We start from the raw sequence: 19,699 nt of genomic DNA, 5'->3' as shown, positions 1-19,699 counted from the left end.
CCATCTATTTTCATTTTCTGTAAAGTAAAAGTAAAAATAATTTTTTTTCACAATGAAAAAATGCTACATCCTCTCTGGTCAGCACACAATAATTCACAGGGCACCACTAAACGTGACAACAAATGTGAACGTCCTTGTTTTTAAACCCTAACATGGTGACATTGACAATGAAAAGTATTAGTTGACCTTTGATGCTAATCCCACATGGCATAGTCATATATATCTATGTATTTTCAAGTGGTTAAAAAACTTCTTATTATCCCATCTATCCCGCCAAAAACAAATCGATTATCTCGATATATAATATACCTCTACCAAACCCAGTTACAAACTGCCCCGGGGAATGAAAAATAAGAAACAAAAGGTCAACCTTTCACCTAATGCTACCCTTCTTTCCCGCCTGAAAGCATGTTTATACAAATGAGTTCGTGAACAGCCTTCCATTGATCGAACGCATTGCCAAGGCAATTTCGCTCCAAAGTATTCTACGGGTTCGTTTGTCGAGCCTAGAATCACTATTGCGGGTGACATTTTTCTATTATAGAGTAAAATCATACGCCCAGAATGACACAAAGACCCAAACGCGAGATCGCGTGCCAAAAACACATCATACAAAATCTCACAATGTGGCCACCACGAGTAGCACTTTAGCTTTGTTGCGTGTTTATCTGGTGTGGAACAATGTAAACTGGGGTGAACAAGTAAGTTACAAGTCATTACCCGTAAGACTTTAAATATAAAGTCCGCACAAACAAAGCACTTGATAAAGTAATTAACCCCTTATATCCGCTTTTGTTTGTAGCACTACTTACCCGAAAAATTTGAAGCATAGGCTGCAAAGCCGTTGTCTGTCAGCCAAAGTCTTGACCTCTTCAATAGTTGGACCATTTTTTTTTGAAGAAAGTGAAAAGGAGTTAAAGGTAAGCAAATGCGATTTAAGCAAAAGAAAGAGACAACCACAATGGACAAACTCCAACAGCAAATGGCGCTCAGATTAACGTTCTCAAAACTGAAAACTGGTTTTGCGGTCGGTCTTCGTGCGCTATTTTGTGACAGCTATTGGCTCGTGAGGAGGTGTCGTCGCGTGATGTTCCCATAGTTCCGCTTTTCTCGTGACGCTTCAACAATAACTTCGCGCAATTTCTATATATTTTGTCAATAATGGAATCATATCATTTGGAAGAGTGATAAAATGATAATTACTCGTGTCCCTTTTGCACTGGATTTCTTGGCCATTCCTTTAAGAAGCTTCTCAAACTCATTAATAATTCATAAAGTCAACTACAAATCACTGCATGTATACCACATCACGTGCATGTGTTTGGATACCCAATGAAAAACAATATACCACTCTCCAGTGAAAGTGGTATATACCACTTAAATATGCACGATGACAACTTGCACAAAATCAATGAATATTTATTACAGACATCTCTGTAATGGCCGTGTCCAAAGTTTGTACTCCTTCTTCAAAGTCTTTCGTGGTAAAAAAGCCGCCTTACACGACCATTTGGTTTTATAAGCTGTTGATTTCGGTACTGCGTTATCAACACTTTTCTTCTCATCCACCACACTTTCGGCTGCCGAAATCTCTCGAAAGACTTTGTTGCAGTATACATCCTGACTAAACCACAACTGAACTTGTAAATGCAACTTTTACATCTCAGAATAAATCAAATCGCATCATAAATGCAAATTAATTAAGCGGTGAAAAAAAATCTTTGATATTGAAATTATCCAGGAAGGAATGTTAGATAGCGAACAATTCTAATTGGAAGTCTTTGTTTATGACTTGTGATCATGAGAAGTTATTTCCAAAACTCGTGCTTCGTGTTTCATCGGGGTATCCAAACACCTCGAAACAATAAAAGCACTCGGCCTACGGCCTTGTGCTTTCATTTGTTTCTCGGGTTTGGATACCCCGATGAAACACTCGCTCTCGTTTTGGAAATAGTACTTCTTGGACACATAAAGTTCATTCACAGTCACGAACCGAACTTTTCGATAAGATGCGGTGATTGTGGTCAATCATTTCGGAAATTTTCATCGTTTAAAACACATATAAGGAGAGAACAGGAAAAAAAAACGAGAGCCGAACGTGGTGTGCTTGGAGAGGAGGTTGAGGAAAATGAAGACAACGCAAGTTTAAGTGATGATGAGCGCGATTTTGATGAAGAGGAAGAAACAAAGGACTACATTCACGATGTCACGAAATTTCTAGCTTTGTTTCTTTTGAAAACGAAGGAAGAAAACCAACTAAATCAGCAAACTATAAATGCTATTCTTGATAACACAGAGGATGTGGTTGAGAGCAGTGTCCAATGCCTCAAAGACAAAATAATTGCCTGCTTGACGAACAATGAAATACAGGTTGCGGATGTGGTTGGTTTGAATGACATACTTGTGGAGCCAAGCATCTTTTCACGTGCCAGAGGTCCTCTTGCAAATGAATATTTGCAGATGAAATACTACGTAGAAAACTTCGACTTAGTGGTAAGACCATGGAGTTCAGGTATTTTGCTTTTTTTTTTTCCTGGGTAGTTTGACCTTTGTTAGTGTAACGCAAGTGTCAACCTTCAGCTCGGGGGGAGGATGGGGGAGTTGGAGGGGTGGATGGGCTACCACGGGATTTTAATTGTGAGATCTGTCCTCAGGGTAGGGATTTTGATTGCACTTAGGACATTTGACTTCCTTCACTTGCCGCCAGATGGGGATGTTGACCAATATTACTTTCTCCAGGGGATGGAGAATTTGAATTTTTTCAGAGAAAACCTCAAAATTCCCACACCCATGACCAACCCCCTCCCTTCCCACACCCTCAGGGTTAACATTAATAGGTGCATAATGGTATGAGAATTGTCTCATTATGATATTCAAAAGTGCTCTGTTGGTCTTTTGCAGTAATTGTCCAGTAACACCATCAACATTTATAACCATGTTTTTATTGGTAACCACTGGTAGAGCAATAAAAATATGTATTTTTTTCTTACAGGAGCCTCAAGAGATAGTCTTAAGCCGGCATGCAGAGTACCATGTAGTCAAAGGACGCCAAAGATTAAGGATTGTCTAAGAAACGTATCACTACATCCCAATAGTGAAGACACTTCAAGCTTTGCTCAAGCACCCAGAAGTTCTTTCTGAGGTAACTTATTCCCATACAAGATGATGTGCATGTGAAAATACACACATATGCTTTCTTAATGTTTAAGCCCTCTTCACATACAGTGGTCCCGTAAAATCAGTCCCAACATGCGCGAAAGCTCGTGAACAGGAAATTCTTTCCTGTGGCAACTGACCCATTTTCTGGGAACAAGGTCCAACTGGTTGTCTTTGGCAAGCTACACATCTTCTGATAACACGTTTAACCTCACGTCTTCCTTGAGTTAGCCAAACTTTCTGCCTTAAAGTTGATAATACCGTTTCTGGACCAGCATGCAACATGTTCTTATATACATCTTGCACCATCTTGGTAACTTCAGGATGTCCGTGAGGCAAGATTATTTGATGCTTGCTCTGTTCGGGAAGATCAGCAAACTGTAGTCTCCCACCAACTCTTAATACCTGATCATCTCTGTCATGATAAGGGTCCAGTTTCAGGAGGCGGCTGTTACTGGGAAAGTACCTCTCCAGCTTTCAGTTTCTCAAATTCTTCTTTGTAGACCACTTCCTGCACCCACATACAACATTTAATCTTGGCTTGCCTCACCTCGTCCGCTGACAGTTCCCTTTCGCAAGACCTAGACTTAGTCTTAAACAATTTGACCGCTCTCAATACATAAGCAGTTACTCGAATCAACTTTAACCATGTCCCGTAGCGTGACATATCAATCAGTGGTTCTGCAACGCCTGCTGTATACACATGGGTAGTTCCTTTTTCCTCACAAGCTTCGGTGGGAGCAGCTTCGTTTTTGGGTTGAGCGGGTAGTGGTTCACAAGGCGAAGACATCCATTGGGGTCCATTCCACCACAAAGTGCTTGAAATCATATCACTACAGCTTAACCCACACGTCAAGAAGTCTGCAGGATTCTCCTTACTTCCACAATACCTCCAACACTCAGGATCCCATGTTGACTGTACCTCAGCCACACGATTGGCAACAAATGGCCTGCCCTTTTATCCAATGCAGTGCCACCATACTATCTGACCAACACACAACCCTAGCCACCTTCATTGGCCCCTACAACAAATTTTAGCAACCTGGCATTTACAACTGCTGCTAAAAGTTTCAGCCTTGGAAGTGACATCTTCTTAATGGGCGCAACTCTGGACTTCGATATTACCAGCTGTGAGGATACATTGTCTTGCTTGTCTCTTATTCGAATGTACACTGCTGTTCCATACGCCTTGGGGGAAGCATCTCCAAAACCATGCACCTCTACCAAAGAGTCTTGCATAATACCATTTCCGAAGCATCGAGGGATAGTCACATCTTTTTAGCTGCAACAACTCGGACTTCCAATTTAACCACTTTGCTTTAGTGTCGCTATCCAACGGGTCATCCCACTGTCATCCTTTTAACCACAACTCTTGGAAAAGGATTTTGGCTCTAACAGTGAAGGGTGATATCAGTCCCAGTGGGTCAAACATTTTCGATGCCAGACTAAGTAGACTTCTCTTTGACATTGGATCATGGGATGAGATGATTCCACTTGGTGCGAGGAATCTAAAGTGGTCAGAGTTCAAGTCCCATGACACGCCAAGTGCTTTTAGGGGGTCGGTCGAATTGAACTCCATGAATGGCGATGAGGCTCTTTTAGCTGGGTCAATAGCATCCATTACTAGCTCTGAGTTACTTTCCCACTTGGTCAAATTGAATGCCGCTGTCATCATAATTTCTGACATTTCTTGTTGAAGCTTCAAAGTTGAATCTACTGTATCGGCTCCTGTCAGGCAGTCATCGACATACATATTTTGTAAAATTTCTTCTACTGCATACGGGGACATTTCTTTGTATTTGTTTACATGAGCGTGGACTGTAGCAATTGCAAGGAAAGGACTTGCGTTCACACCGAAAGTCTCTGCATTCTGTACACCTTTGGTGCTTCGTTAGGCTGTAAATCTCTCCACAGGTAGCGGTGAACATCTCTGTCCTCTGGTGCTAGTTTGACTTGCAGAAACATCTTTTCAATGTCTGCTATGAGACCAATTTTGTGTGTTCTAAATCGAATCAGTACAGATGCAAGGTTCGGCTGTAAAGGAAGACCAGGAAGAATACAATCGTTAAGGGAAGCATCACCTCCTTCTTGTGCGGAAGCATCAAATACGATTCTGCATTTTGTCATTCTTTTGTCATCACAAAATACAGCATGATGCGGTAAGTACCGCACAGTTCCATCACTCTGATCAGGTACTTCCTCTGCAAAACCTTTCTCTACATATTCGTTGATCGCTGTTTTGTAAGCCTTAGCTTTCACAGGGTCTTGCCTTAACTTTCTTTCAACACTTTCCAGGCGTCTCAAAGCTTGTACATGATTACTTTCTAGCTTTGGAGGATCTCGTTTCCATGTTAGTCGCACCTCATAGTTATGTCCATCAAAGTTCAATCCTCTATTGAAGTCAGCAACAGCACATTCTTCCTCTTGTGACATAACAGGGTCCTCGATCTCTGCAATACTAATTGATTCCAGTTCCCAGAATCTTTTCAATGTTTCGTTAACTCCACCGTTTTCTACAACTGTCAGCATGGATAAAGATTGCCTTGATTGGCGGTTTACTTGTCCCGTGACAATCCAGCCGAGGCAAGATTCCACAGCAACAAGTGACTCACTGGAACTATCTCTCTTACAGACCCCAGTCACAAATGAGTAGTAGTGGTCTGCACCAATAAGAACATCTACTTGAACTGAACCACGAGGATAACTATCTGCAAGAGTTAAGCCTTGAAGATGAGAGTTCTTATGGAAGTCCATCTGTACTGGCCCGAGAGGATTACAAATTTTGGAAATAGAAAGGGCCTCTATCTCCACCTTTGAATCTTCCTTAATTGGTGAAAGGGTAAATTTCACTCTTTGGAATCTCTTCGTTTCGCTGGTTCCCCACCTAGCGTTGTGACACTTAATAGCTCTGAGGGACCTTGCAGGTCAAGGGCCTCTGCAATGTTCTTTCGTATATACGAACGTTGACTCCCTGAATCTAGTAAAACACGGACTGTCATTTCTTCACCCTTAACAATTAACCTCGCCAATGCTGTCTGTAGGAGTGTTTCTCTCATAGGTAATGCAGGCTTAGTTCAAGCCAATCCACTTAAACTAGTGTTGCTTAGGTGCCGAGGTGTAACAACTGACTGCTGCCCATGCAATAACCAGTGATGTCGGTGACCACAATTCGCTACAGAACACTTAGGATGGCGACAAATTCTGGAGAAGTGCTTGTGGTTGCTAGGTTTTAAACAATTGAAACACAGTTTGTTCTCTTGCACTAGTTTCCATCTGCCATCAAGTGATTTTTCATTAAACATTGGGCAATTTTGTGAGTCATGATCTGCCTTGCAGAAATTACAATTTGGCTGTGTTGGAGGGCGTGTTTCACCAAGTAGTGCAAAAGCAGTATACATCTCATTCTCACCACCCATTTTGGGAGATGAAGACTTTCTTCGGTTTTCTTTACCTTTATCAAAACTTTGATTGCCTGGGGTGATGTTCCCATTTGAACTTCTTTCTCCTGCTTCTTTGGACACAACTTGTCGGTTAAGAAATTTAAAGAACAATTCAAGGCCTATTTCATCTTCTTGAGTGTCTGCAAGTGTCAACTCCCATTTTTCCAATAACTGAGGTGGTAACTTGGTCTCAAAAAGGGGTAACAAAATACATCCATGGCTCATTGGATCTTCTCCAAGAGCCTCTAAAGCTCTAGTTCTGTTCATAAAGGTATCATAGAGATCTCTGAGGGAGGATGCATTAACAACTGACTTAGCATCCATCTTGATGACAGATTTCACTAGAAATGAGATGATCATACGTTTTCTTCCATACCTGTGTTTAAGGCATTCAACAGCTGCTTCATAATTTGCTCCGGTTACTTCATATCCGTCTATTGCTTTCAAGGCATTTCCAGTCAGCACCGAGCGTAGATGAGTAAACTTCTGAACATTTGGTAAATCAACATTGTTATGCACTGCAGCTTCAAACTGATCCTAGAAGTTTTGAAATTTCAACACATCGCCATTAAACTTTGGCAACTCAATTCTCGGTAATTTCAGATTTGAGGATACACGACTGTCACTGTATGCAATATCCTTCGAGGAGTGATCTCCCACATCGCAATCTTTATTTAGGAATTCATGAGCAGCATCCCCAGCTTTATCTACTTCACTCAGAATTTTTCCCCATCTTCGGAGTTCCTCCTCTATCATATCCTCTGCAACAAGCGTGATTAATTCATTTCTCAGTTGAAGATAATTCTCACGGTACACAGTTAGCCTTTCAATTCTAAACTGCACTTTGATTTTGTTGCTTGCCTTTTGACTTAGATACAAAATATCCTGAATCAACGCATCCATATCCATTTGCAAGGCTCTGGCTTTACGTCTAATTGAACTAACCTCCTGAATTTCAACTTGACTTTTCACTTGAAGAGGTTCCTTCGAAGCCTCAGCTAAATTCGAACTGACTTCGAATCATGCTGAGCGCTCACTAACCTTTCCACTAAGAGTTTTCTCTTTGCAGTAGTCGGCAATCCCTTTTTTCCAAGCATTTCACGAATTTGGTCGACTGTGAGTTGAGATAAATCTTCCATTTTGCTCGAGGAACCGGTGGCCATGTGGTTGCAACTGATGACCTTGCGAATAATTACAAATTTACTGCTGAAATATCTCCTTGACTCCGGCTGTGAAGGACCATGTTAGGAATTACGACGAGACACTGAAGCGTAACACAACTTTAATCCACTGGACTCGGCTACACATCGATTTACAAAGGGGATGTATAGGAGTGAAATTCTGCGACATACAAAAACCTCCGATAACAAGAGCGGGAACAACAATGAAAGTCACATGACACTCTAAGTCCTACACACTAGGGTGGGGTTAGTATAACTATTCACAGGTCCAATCTCTCAGGCTTCTTTATCACTCTTCCAGTACGAGTACGGGCTGTAACAACCAGTTAGAAGGAGTCTTGCCACTTCAAATAAAACTGCTGCTTCAAAAGTACATTACAGGGGAGAAGTATTTTACACTTGACCTGCTGAATGAAAGAATAGCAGGATTCAGTTATCCTTCTGTAGATGGAAGCAACAAACCAAGTGCTATCAAACAGCAGACATTGGCATCTGAAGCTGCATCTTTAAGTCAATCAGGTATTAGCTACCACAAAAAGTAAATTTTGAATGATTGTGTACTGGCTTTTGAAAACATTACCCAAAAGTACTGAAGAAGAAATTGTATTTGCACCAAGAACAAGCATTCAGCTAGCAGCATATCTTGCAGTTCTCATTGAAGAGTATCTTGAGGGATTCAAAGAACTTCATGAGAGACGACACCTTCCAAAGTACCACAACATGGTCCACTACCCAACGCAAATTGCTAGGTACTTCTAGAATAAACTTTTCAAGGGTGAGGTTATCCAATGTCCACTAAAGAAAAATTCTTAGGGGGAGAAATATGATCTAGACTAAAACAGAACATTGTTACTTATATTTTGAAGTCATTTAATTAGTAAAGGTTGAACTTCATATTTGTTGGTGTTAATTTGTAGCAGAGGGCCACTGGTGAGAAACTGGGCGATGCGATTTGAAGAAAAGCATCACTACTTCAAGAGGCTAGCTGACAGCAACAATTTTAAGAATATTACTTATTCTTTGGCCAAGTGCCAGCAGGCTTTGCAAGCATACTTGCTACAGTCCTCGGCAGGAAACTTCTTGCGAATGTCTTTGGAAGTCGGACCAGGTACAGAATATTTAATAAATGAGTCTCTTATTTGTTACACTGAAAAAACAAAGTTCTAGAATATCAGCATAGATCAATTACATTGCATTATTGGTTGTGATCAATCATCTGCCTGGAAATGCAAATGTTTTGAGCTAACAATAAAAACAATAATTCAACCAGTGTGCATTCAGTTTACAAAATTGAGAGAAACACCCAGCTTCCCCCCTTTCTGCTATTAACAATGGTTATGCTCAAGTAAAAGTTATATAAAAGACAGGCATCCATATTAAGTATTTTGAATAGTATTACAAAGAAACTTAAGTAATTTACTTACTGAATTAAAATTCCAATGATATTAATTTCCATATTCTCTTTGATTATCTTACTTAAGGAACAAAGACAACTGTTCATGACAGTGGCTATAAGGAAGAATTGCAAGAGACGTATCCAGAAATAAGTGATGATTGTGCTTTGGCAATGTGAGTATCGTTAATATCTTTATGAAGATGTGCTTAATTTGCACTGCAATAACAAGCTAAGTGCATACTGTGCAGTGCACTTTGGAACATTATCAGTTTAGACTACTCAATATAATTTTTAAATATTTACTTAAGTGGAATATACAATTTAAGCACATAAATATTACAATATAAATGTCATCCTTACTGAATAAAGCTAGTTAGACTGTTAACCTCCAAGGGCAGCTTCACCCTTTTTCATTGGTTCTATGTTCTTTTATTGAATTTTATATATATATATATATATATATAGAGAGAGAGAGAGAGAGAGAGAGAGAGAGAGAGAGAGAGAGAGAGAGAGAGAGAGAGAGAGATTGAAGGGCACTTTGGTAACGTGAAATGGGGCACTTTTGTAACGTTGGGGCACTTTCGTAACGTGGAGTCGGGCACTTTGGTAACTTTAGGGCACTTTAGTAACGTACGGTAAGGCACTTTGGTAACGTTAGGGCACTTTAGTAACGTAGGGTCGGGCACTTTGGTAACTTTAGGGCACTTTAGTAACGTGGGGTCGGGCACTTTGGTAACGTCAAAATACCACTAAGCCACTATCTTTTCCCATGCTTTACATCTTCTTTAAAAAGCCGAATGAGGTACAAAAACAAGAACATTCTAGTGATGTGCCTTAAAGTAAGACATAATTAAATTTCTTGGTTGCTTTACAGGCCTCTGACAGACGTTGCCAAATAAAGATTTAGGGCATGGGGAGGAGTAATTTATTGTTGAAGATCAACCCTCCCTTAATTTTGTTCATGTTGCCAAAGTATTGCTTTCTAGCCTTGACAAGGGACTGAGCGATCAAGTCAGGTTTTTAAGTTAATGTTCCATCCATCACCAAGACAATTAAAGTTCCATCAATGAACTTACGCGTATCGTTCGCATTGTTAATTTCAACTTTTTCAAAGAAGTTGTCGTACGGTACTTGATGAAAATCAAAATAGGGCGTTTGACTTAGGAATTCAGAGTGTGTGCACACAGCAACCCCTGACAGGCAATCAATAAAACAAATAAAACAAAAACAAACAATAATTGAGTGTTTATGTATTGTAATTTCCAAAACCGGGTGTTGTTAGAGGCCATTTATTTTAAATTTAATTATGGAACCCATCCTGAATTGAAAATACCGCATTGTTACAGCTTAAGTATTAAGTGTGATAATGTAAACATGAAAGCATGCAATAATAGCTCATCCAATAATTTAAACTGCCAATCCTAACACCGAAAAATCATTCTTTAAGAATCTCATGCTACTTGAACCTATTGTAGGTTTTTTTTAACCTTTACAAAAAGCGGAAAGCAAAATTTCCACTAATAAAGAGCACCCATACTAACAGTAATCTTAAACCACCCAAAAGGATGCCTTTAAAGTGCTCCTATGATCAAAAAATTCACTTTCCTTTTTCTTTCAGATTTTGAAAGCGTGTTTGCTTGAGACGTGAGTGGCAAAATCTTGAGCTTCAAATTTTATGCAAAGGCTGTTTTCTTTGAGGGCAAGTTTAGGATTTCACAGTCCGACATTATTCACGTTCAAGAATGACCGATTTATACCTCAGAGGGTTGGATCGCGGATAAGATGGCGTCAAATACTCTCTAGCTTAAAATTGCAGCATGTAAACGCAGCTTATTATTTTAAAGTCTGAAAGTTCGAAACTCCTGTAGTGCATCATGTATTAATTTAGGCGCGTGCACACAAAATGCATTTTTAAACTAGTGAGCCTTTGACGTTATCTTATCCTTGATCCAGCTCTCTCAAGATTTTAAAGTTGGTAATGGCGGACCATTACTTAGGAAAATTTCAGTCAAAAGAAATAAAGGCTTAAAACTTCGGTCACTTGGTGTTCACTTATCGCAGTTTTAAAATACAAAGAAACAGTACAATGGATTTTTGGTCATAGTAGCACTTTAAAATGAAAAGCTTAGCGTTAATTCCTTAGGTCTTTCTAGACCCCCTAACCTTCACAAAAAGACGAAAGGATAAATCTTTCATAATTTCATGAAAACGCCATCGCTTCAAAGTCTTTGCAACAATTCAATTACTGATTTCTTAACTACATAACCTTTGCAAAATAAGAAAAACGAAATGTCAAAAGTAACCACCTCTCAAAAAGCCGATTTCTTTAAGATATCTCGTGGTATTTGAAAGGTTTTGAGACATTTCCAGCCTTTGCTGATTTCTCATCTACTTAACCTTAACAAGAAAACGAAAAGCGAAAATTTCAATAATTAAAAGCGCCAATGTTAACAACTACCTTAAGAACAGAAGTTTAGTCTTTGTATTGATGTGCTCCGCTTTGTTTTTTTCTGAAGCACTTTTACAATCACATTTATTTTGTACATGCCAATTGTTCGAGATTCTTCCTCTCCCATCACTCATTACAAAGAAGGCGACGCGCACTCTTAACCTTAGACGTAAGTTGTACAGCTGCTCAAAAGAAGTCAAAGCCCGCGCTTTTCTTTCATTAGTTCGACCTACGTTATCATATGCTTCCAGTGTGTGGGACCCGTACACCCAAATAAACATCAATCAGCTTGAAATGGTTCAGAGACGTGCTGCTCGCTTTGTATTCAAGAACTATTTGCGTCATGTCAGTGTTACTGCCCTAATTAAGGAACTTGGCTGGTCTGAACTATCCAGCGTCAGAAAGCGCGACCGCCTATGTATGATGTTCAAAATAGTTAATAACCTAATTCCTATTAACTTCAACGACCACTTAAGCTATTGTAAAACTGTAACCAGCCGTAATCATGCTAAAAAGCTTAACATTCTTGCTCCCCGCACAGACACTTATAAATTCTCTTTTTTTCCCAAGAACTATACCTGCCTGCCTTTGTAGCAAGCACCGCATCTTTCAATGCCTTTAGGCACCTAGTTGCGGTCGAGGCTATAGTAGCGATTAATTTTCTTGCAACATAACATTTTCCAAGTAATTACACTGAAACTGAAACTGAAGCTGTTTTCCTCCCGCACATCAATTTGGCGACTGACGACACGACTCTAAACTTCTAGAGAGCTATACTGGCCAGTGGAACTTTTCTGTTCTGAAGACTATATTCCACTGTTGATCAGAACCATTCACCCACAGCCCGAGTCTATTCCTAATTATTCTTAATGGCAATAAAAAAGACTTAGCGAAAACGCTCGAAAATCTTGTTTCATGTGAAAATGACCTGTTCGGACTGCAAGATTTGACTCTTGTCTGGTTTTTAGAGTTCAGCCCACCTTATACGCTTTTACTCTTACTCTCCAAGATCAACAAAATGACAGTGATTATGCTTCTATTTTCAATGCCTTTCAGTAGAATGCAAACTCTGAAACTCATGGAAAGTGTTGTGTTTTTAGATTGGAATCAAACATCGTGCAGTATCAATTTTCCTCCCCTTCTTTTCTGTTTAAAGTTAAAGCACTAGGGATAATTGAGTGCAGCAAAAAAAATAAATACGTCATTTCAGAGAGTTGATTTTCAAATTGTACAAGATAATTAATTTGTGCATTAATACTGAAAGGCGCCTGAGAAATTAAACTTGGGACATCCTAATTCAATTGCTTTACCTGCAAGAGTTATTTTTAATTAATCTCCTTTCATATTTCAGGCGGTTCACAAGTTGATTTATGGAAAATTTGTTGAGAAGCTCCTTTCCCTCTTCTTCTTTTTCAAGACGTTTCTTAATGGCAGGCTTTGAAACAACACCTCCTCTAACCATAGTACCACACATTCGTAGAAGTACCTTCCTTTCGTTATCACTGAAAATATTCTTGCTAAGGTAACTTGAATTTGATGGTCCAACAACATCTGATGAATTGCAGGATTCTTTCGCGTCAGAAGCTTTAAAGAAGCGTGACATTTTAGCAGAAAGAGTTTCTACCTGTTCAGGAGGCTCAGTTTCAGGCATACAATCTGCAGCTTTGTCACTCTCGGGATTAGATGTACTGTTGCGCCATTCACTTCTAATTCGATCGCACACTCTCTTAGCATCCAGTTGCTCTAGAGCAGCATGGCCTTGTATTTTTCCCCTCACGACTTCCATAGTGACTGACTTTTCTTTGATTTCCTCTGAAAACAGCTCTTTGATAGCATTCACATCCTCTTCCTTCCATGTCAAACGCTCCTTCGTCAAACATTCTTGGGACAAGCTCTTGGTGGCTGTTGCAGTTGTGTTATGTGACACAGGTTTCTTCTGTGGTTTTCTCATGATAGAGGAAAGGTTATTGGCAGCCTCAACACATGCCTCTTCTTTTTCACGCAGGCGATAAAACCTTTCTGCTGTGGATGGTTTGTGACCCATCAGATCAGCGAGATCACCTTTCAGGTCTTTGTGATCTTCATGCACCTTTGTCACGGTTGATTTGCGAAATATTGTGGAGCAAACATGTCCTTCCATCTCCGCCTTCTGCCATGCAGAATCAATAGCTGTTGAAATTTGTCCTGATTGTAACTTCTGTCCGTTCCACGACAAGAACACAAAGGATGGTGAGTTGCTGTCCTTCTCACTGCTTGAAATCGCCACACAGCTTCGCACTTCATTGACATAGACGTCCAGGTAAGAGAATAAAGTTGGAGTCAACACAACACGGGCGGGTCCATGTACGTCAGCAGTTTTGTGGTTCTTCACACTTATTAACATGCTTCCTTGATTGGTCTTTTTGACTTTCTTGAACTCCTCAATGGTCATATTAGCTAACACTCCAGACCTATGAGCATTTGCAATCGTCATTTCCGTCAGAATGAAATCTCTTATCAGAGTGTACATAGACTGATTTACTTCAAGCGCATGCGCTCCACTCAGTTGGCCAATATAGGAAATCGCGGTTCTTGCAGATTCACTACGTTCAAACTTTGACACCATTTCTGGCGTAACTAACTTTTCAAGATCTTCATTTTGTTTTTCTAAATGTCTGCGGTTACTATCCTTCTTGTAGGAGGATGACCATAGACGTGCTTTTTCTTCAATTTTTTGGATCGTGTCTGCATTAACTGTTACGCTTGATGGCTCCTCTGTTCTAACAAAGGAGCAAAAGTTCCTAAGACTTAGCAAGTGAGCTTTCACTGTATCTGGCTTGTACATTTTCTCTGCATAATCTTTAAGAAATCTGTCCCGAATCAAATTCTTATTAAAGAGAGAGGACAACTTTCTCTCGGAGTCAATTGTGACAAGCATCTTACGAACTTGAGAGCAATGCTGTTTTGCCATTTTTTCATCCCTCCTTCCACCATCTGCTGTTTGTAGCCACTGGCAAAAATCCCTGAACGTTTCTTCTTCATCCATCACATTTTCTTCTTCCTCAACATTATCTGTCTCTTCTACGAGTTCCATTTCATTTTCTTCACATAACTGTTCATCCAATTCTCCCATTTCACAATCTCCTGTGTTGTTCGACGATTGTCCATGCTCTACTACAGGGTTTGATGGTACTGCATCCAATGGTTGCCATGTTTTGAAGGCACGCGCATCCCTTAAAATCTGTTTATAAACAGGAGATCCTCTTTTAATGTCCTTGTGAACTTGCTGAATGTGGTTAGGGAGGCGCTTGACCACCGCATGACATCCAGCGATAGGACAGGCCCTGTGGCGGTGATAATCCTTCCTTTTCCTCTTCTTCTTCTTCTTCTCCTGCAGAGTTTTTTCTGACAATTCAGACAATTCTGGCAGTAAAGGCTTTGAGAGGAAACTTTTCCTTATTCCAAATCTGGAAGTCGCCTTATTTGCCCTTTCTCTTGTCCATTTATGGACTTCCCTTAAATGCCGGGGAAGGTGGATGACACTCGTCTTGCAGCCTTCTAACGGGCATCTGCGTGCAACTCTTTTTGTCGTCTTTTTAACGCTTTCTTCGACTACATGGTCCTCATCGTTGCTGTCCCATCCATCACTAGAAGAATACTCCTCTGAGGCTTTCGAACATTCAGATGGAGAGTACATATCTTCGTCACTTAAACCTCCACTGTAACCATGACCTGGTTCTTCCGGATAAGTGACCCACTCATTTCTGAGGTTTTCGAGGCATTGCATGTGCTGCAGTACACAAGACAATGAGTATGTGTTAAAGATACAAGTACAATTAAAGCTACAGTGTGTATGCTAGGACTAGAAATTACTGCTAATGACTTATCCATTCATACATTTTACACCATACTGGGTAACTCCCAAACGGGAGTTATTTTTCAAAGCCAGGAGGTGGATTATCCTAATCAGGGTATTATTTTAGCTGTGGTGAACGGTGTTCACGTTTCAATGCATGGAGCATCACATCCATTAAGAGGCAGTGGGCCATTACAGGTAGGCACTGTTGCCAATAAACACTCGCGTAAATACATAAACAAAATTCATATCTTTGTGATGCTGTGGAGTATCTCTATCAACATGTATGCTGATTTCACAGACCACGTTCTACTTTACACAGTCTGAAGTCTAATGAAACTCCTACAAGTGTACTTTATACATGCCACAACAGGTTGCAAAATTGGTGAGACACTATTATAAAAAAATAATAAAAATAAAAAAACACGTTTTCTAGCTTTTCATACCTGCCGGATCTAGAATTACAACCTTTTCATCTTCCCCCCTCCCTCTCCCCCTTTCAATGTTGGGGTCATTCCACAGTATTCCGACTGTTGTGGAGGGGAAATTTAGAGGCACAGATCTTGTTATAGTTTAAATAAGAATTTGTCCTTTACTTCTCATAACCTATTGAGGCTTAAGATCATCTACAAAGCTTTACTTGCGGCTGTCCTGCTTTTCTCCAAAATGCATTTGTTAGATCATAGAGCTTAAAAATATGGCCGTTGCAGAGGGGAACAGAAAACTTGGTGTTTTGTTTGTTTTTAGTTTTATTAGCAGATTCTCTGAATTCTGAAATATTACCTAGAGTCTAGTAGGCTGATGCTTTTTCTCAATTTAGATTAATTGAAAAGATCACAAGAGGAAACTTAAATAGTTACGGTTTTCTCAATGAGGTAGGATTTGAAAACAACATCTACTGTTGCAGAGGGTAAGTTGCAGAGGGGAAAATTTGTCCAATTTTCAGAAGATCATAAGCAAGAAGTTTAAAGCGAGTGATATCATCAACACTTTAATGTTTATACAACAGTTTCACATTTGCTTTCAAATAACTGAAGTTTTTCAACATTTTGCACAATATTTGCACTGTGTCAGAAACAGTACTGTGATAAGTACTGCATACATGTAACCTTGTTAAGATTAATTGGCACAAAAACACCTTAAGATGATAAGTGATCAGAAAAACCTGACTGTGAGTTCATAAGTTCAATAATGACCACTGTTCCTTGAGTATTTTCAACATTAACAGAAAACAACCCTTCAAAAGAAGATCAGTGCCCCTGGATATAACGGAACACTTTTTTAACTTGCTCATGCTCCATAATCTTAAATGGACTGTTGCCAATCAAATGAACGTGTCCAATTTTGCATCTTGGCATTAGCATGACAAAAGAAATATAATTACATGTATTACAGCTACAGGTATTTTCACCAGTTTTGTTGTACCGACTGCCATTTTAATTTAAACACGATTTACCTTATGGATTGCTGAAACACAACCTGGGTGCTGAACTTATGATAGAAAAATGATATATCTTGTTAATGTAAACATCATAATTTTCAGTGAAATCATTATCAAAAGAGAATTTGCCTGCACAGAATTCCCCTCTGCAACAAAATTTAATGAATCTCTCTTGGCTATAGTTTAAACTAAATTTTCTTTTCAAACATAATACAACTAACCCTTGACCTAAAATTAGAAGATTTGAAAACATGAAAGTTGACTTTGTCATTTACAAATGCACCAACAAAACTTTTAGGCTTCAAAACGTTGCTGAAGAGAAAAGAGCATCCAGAAGGCTGTCTGCAGGTGCCATACTGATAGAAATGTAGAGTTTGGCCAGTGTCTAAGTTACTTAGTCTGGAGTAGTATGTGTCCCAGACCAGTTAACTAAAATTGCTGTTTTCTTTTTTATATTCTACCAACATAAAACTTTCCCCTCCGCAACAGCTGTTATCATTAGTTTACATAATTTATGATAATTTATGCATAAACAACAATTCATATCAAACAATTCTAGTTGTTTTCAAAAGCCTTATTTAACATGTTATCCATTTATCAGAAAATTGGGCAATTTAAGCAAATTTATATCTCGTCCAAATTACTGTGGAATGACAGGTTGACTGTCGAAGATTTCAGCATTTTTTTGGTATAATTTTGCTAGCAACATTGATAAGGGGGAAGGAGCTGCAGTGTGTGAGATATTAGGTAAATGAATAACACCAAAAGAAGATCAAAAATAGTGTGTCCACTATTTTTGCAACTTGTTGCAGTATTGTGTTTAGACCCTAAAACTGTAGCTACCCTTGCAAAATTATTTACACTTGTAAACGTTTCATAAAATTAATGAGCCCTTAGTCCATTGTGAACAAAAATGTTACATATATGTTGGTACACTTAAAAGTTTATTTATATTGACACTTTGAATAATAGAAAACAGAACTTGATTTCTGATAAAACAATCTAAAAAAGGGGCATTAAGCTGACCTGCCACATCATTACAAATTTGAAGGTAATCTTTTTTGAAAGTAATTCAAACTAGTTAAAACTAGGGAAGCTAAGAGATGGTCATCATTTTCATAAAGCCCCTCAGAAGCTGTCCCAGAGTTAACTCTACTTTATGCCACATAATTTTTATGATAAAAATGATTCACTAACCTTTTTAATAAGCTTTTTGTTTCCTCCCATAATGGCCTTTGCCAAATCTGATTTGGCCTCAATAACTTTGCCCATAATAGGAACCTGTATAAGATAACAGTGGGTGAATCTAAGGATGATAAATCCTAAGCCATTTACTGTTTATAAAGTAAATATTAAAAATTTTAAGCTTGGTAGTGAATGAATAACATATGATCAGCATCATCATGTCATGAACATGACACAAAAAGACTAATATTAATTTAAAGCCAGTTATTTAAACAAATTCTAACTTAGACTGAGGTTTAAAACATCAAGTAAATAAAAATGGTAATAGTGTATTTAGCACTGGGGCACTAATTGGGGGAACTGCTGTACAGAAATCAAATCAACACAATTGGTTTTTGAGGAGAGGGGACTGAAACCGCAGTACCTGGAGAAAAACTTCTTGGAGCAGGGTAGAGAACCAACAAACTCAACCCACATGTGACGCCGAGTCTGGGAATCGAACCCGGACCACATTGGTGGGAGGCGAGTGCTCTCACTACTTCTTCTTCATCGCTGTTCTCTTTGTTAATCAGATCTTGTATTACATGGGTTGTCAAACAGATAAATGATTTTATTGTCATAATGTTCAAAATGTTTCAACTTTTCTTTTCGCATAAATTCCTGAATCGCACATCAGAGTCATAAATCGGTTCAAAATCCGTCCGGACCAAAAACCACTATCATCACAGTCCTTTTGCCGAAGACAGAAACGAACGATCAGAAAAATATATAAACAGGAGAATTCTCATAGTGTTTATACCAGCTATTACCTACAAATAACTGACGGATGGCCTGTCTGATATGCAAGAAAAAACCATGAATTTTGACACATACCTTCTTCTTCGCCTCCGCCATCTTGCGATCGACCACTTGTTTCCAGTCTCTTCTCCGTTTACTACATGGAGGTCCCCTAACCCAGAGGCGCCACAGGTGTAAATTACAAAGATGTTCAGGGCATATTTTTTCCCTCGGATGTTTTACGAAGGGTTGTGTGTAAAGTAAAAGGAATCCGATGACGAAAATAGGAAATAAAGGATGAACACATCTCAACGACAACTTCTTTATTATACTCTGTGCTTTAACCTTTTTTGTCTGTTTGAGAATGATGTTGGCCTGTTGAAGTCGATGTTAACGGTCCTCAACATTATATAAGATAAGGCGTTGCTTTGCTTGGAAAGTTATCAGCACTTCTGATATGGCCCGCTTGACCGTTACAAAAGTGCCCTAATCCTTGACGAAAACAGTCATTACTCTTCTTGCCCTATGAAAAGACACTGACTAATAGAAGTGCTGTGGAATAAAAGCTTCTTTTACAGCTAATACTTAAAAACAAACAGTCTTCCAAATAACTTCAAGTGTCAATAGTTTTCTTACCATCTAAAATCTGAAAAGTAGGGCACTTATGTAACCCGGCTAACTAGCTCCAATTAAACGCCAAAATTTTCCTGAAAAGAGCTTTTTCGAACAAGTTTTCTAATGCACCATTTAAGCGAGATAATAATGGTTTTGTATGAACCGTTGTAAACCGCAGAAGCTGCAATTTCGATGACAATTCGACTTTAACGCTGTAAAGTTCA

General features: G+C 39.1%; 5 protein-coding genes across 5 annotated transcripts; all 5 read right to left on the bottom strand.

Annotated features, from left to right (window-relative positions):
* Positions 1 to 3,607: 3,607 nt before the first annotated feature.
* LOC138036616 (uncharacterized) lies at positions 3,608 to 4,395 on the bottom strand. The gene is made up of 2 exons (XM_068882748.1): positions 4,282 to 4,395; positions 3,608 to 4,111 (listed from the first exon to the last, which is right to left on the bottom strand). Exons 1-2 carry the CDS (start codon positions 4,393 to 4,395, stop codon positions 3,608 to 3,610), a joined length of 618 nt encoding a protein of 205 aa, XP_068738849.1.
* Positions 4,396 to 4,507: 112 nt separating this feature from the next.
* Positions 4,508 to 4,945, bottom strand: LOC138036615 (uncharacterized). The gene has a single exon (XM_068882747.1). It carries the CDS (start codon positions 4,943 to 4,945, stop codon positions 4,508 to 4,510), a length of 438 nt encoding a protein of 145 aa, XP_068738848.1.
* Positions 4,946 to 5,004: 59 nt separating this feature from the next.
* Positions 5,005 to 5,910, bottom strand: LOC138036614 (uncharacterized). Its single transcript, XM_068882746.1, has one exon. The coding sequence runs from the start codon at positions 5,908 to 5,910 to the stop codon at positions 5,005 to 5,007; it is 906 nt and encodes a 301-aa protein (XP_068738847.1).
* A 320-nt stretch (positions 5,911 to 6,230) lies between these two features.
* On the bottom strand, positions 6,231 to 7,499 carry LOC138036613 (uncharacterized). The gene is made up of 2 exons (XM_068882745.1): positions 7,212 to 7,499; positions 6,231 to 7,133 (listed from the first exon to the last, which is right to left on the bottom strand). The coding sequence occupies exons 1-2, from the start codon at positions 7,497 to 7,499 to the stop codon at positions 6,231 to 6,233; spliced, it is 1,191 nt and encodes a 396-aa protein (XP_068738846.1).
* A 5,429-nt stretch (positions 7,500 to 12,928) lies between these two features.
* On the bottom strand, positions 12,929 to 18,977 carry LOC138036612 (uncharacterized). Its single transcript, XM_068882744.1, has 3 exons — positions 18,957 to 18,977; positions 18,096 to 18,179; positions 12,929 to 15,391 (listed from the first exon to the last, which is right to left on the bottom strand). The coding sequence occupies exons 1-3, from the start codon at positions 18,975 to 18,977 to the stop codon at positions 12,929 to 12,931; spliced, it is 2,568 nt and encodes an 855-aa protein (XP_068738845.1).
* Positions 18,978 to 19,699: the final 722 nt, after the last annotated feature.

Source organism: Montipora capricornis, unplaced genomic scaffold (genome assembly GCF_036669925.1).
Source record: "Montipora capricornis isolate CH-2021 unplaced genomic scaffold, ASM3666992v2 scaffold_491, whole genome shotgun sequence".
Lineage (NCBI taxonomy): Eukaryota > Metazoa > Cnidaria > Anthozoa > Scleractinia > Acroporidae > Montipora > Montipora capricornis.
This window is presented reverse-complemented; position numbering and strand designations above follow the sequence as displayed.

Excerpts from the sequence above, each read along its gene's own strand:
- LOC138036616 (XM_068882748.1), bottom strand. The coding sequence starts at position 4,395 with ATGCAAGACTCTTTGGTAGAGGTGCATGGTTTTGGAGATGCTTCCCCC. Across the intron at positions 4,112-4,281 it reads ACAATGTATCCTCACAGCTG|GGCAGGCCATTTGTTGCCAA; the intron begins GTAATATCGAAG and ends ATTGGATAAAAG.
- LOC138036615 (XM_068882747.1), bottom strand. The coding sequence starts at position 4,945 with ATGTCCCCGTATGCAGTAGAAGAAATTTTACAAAATATGTATGTCGAT.
- LOC138036614 (XM_068882746.1), bottom strand. The coding sequence starts at position 5,910 with ATGGACTTCCATAAGAACTCTCATCTTCAAGGCTTAACTCTTGCAGAT.
- LOC138036613 (XM_068882745.1), bottom strand. The coding sequence starts at position 7,499 with ATGGATGCGTTGATTCAGGATATTTTGTATCTAAGTCAAAAGGCAAGC. Across the intron at positions 7,134-7,211 it reads TTGCATACAGTGACAGTCGT|GATCAGTTTGAAGCTGCAGT; the intron begins GTATCCTCAAAT and ends CAAAACTTCTAG.
- LOC138036612 (XM_068882744.1), bottom strand. The coding sequence starts at position 18,977 with ATGGCGGAGGCGAAGAAGAAG. Across the intron at positions 18,180-18,956 it reads TGGCGGAGGCGAAGAAGAAG|GTTCCTATTATGGGCAAAGT; the intron begins GTATGTGTCAAA and ends TATCTTATACAG. Across the intron at positions 15,392-18,095 it reads ACAAAAAGCTTATTAAAAAG|CACATGCAATGCCTCGAAAA; the intron begins GTTAGTGAATCA and ends TGTGTACTGCAG.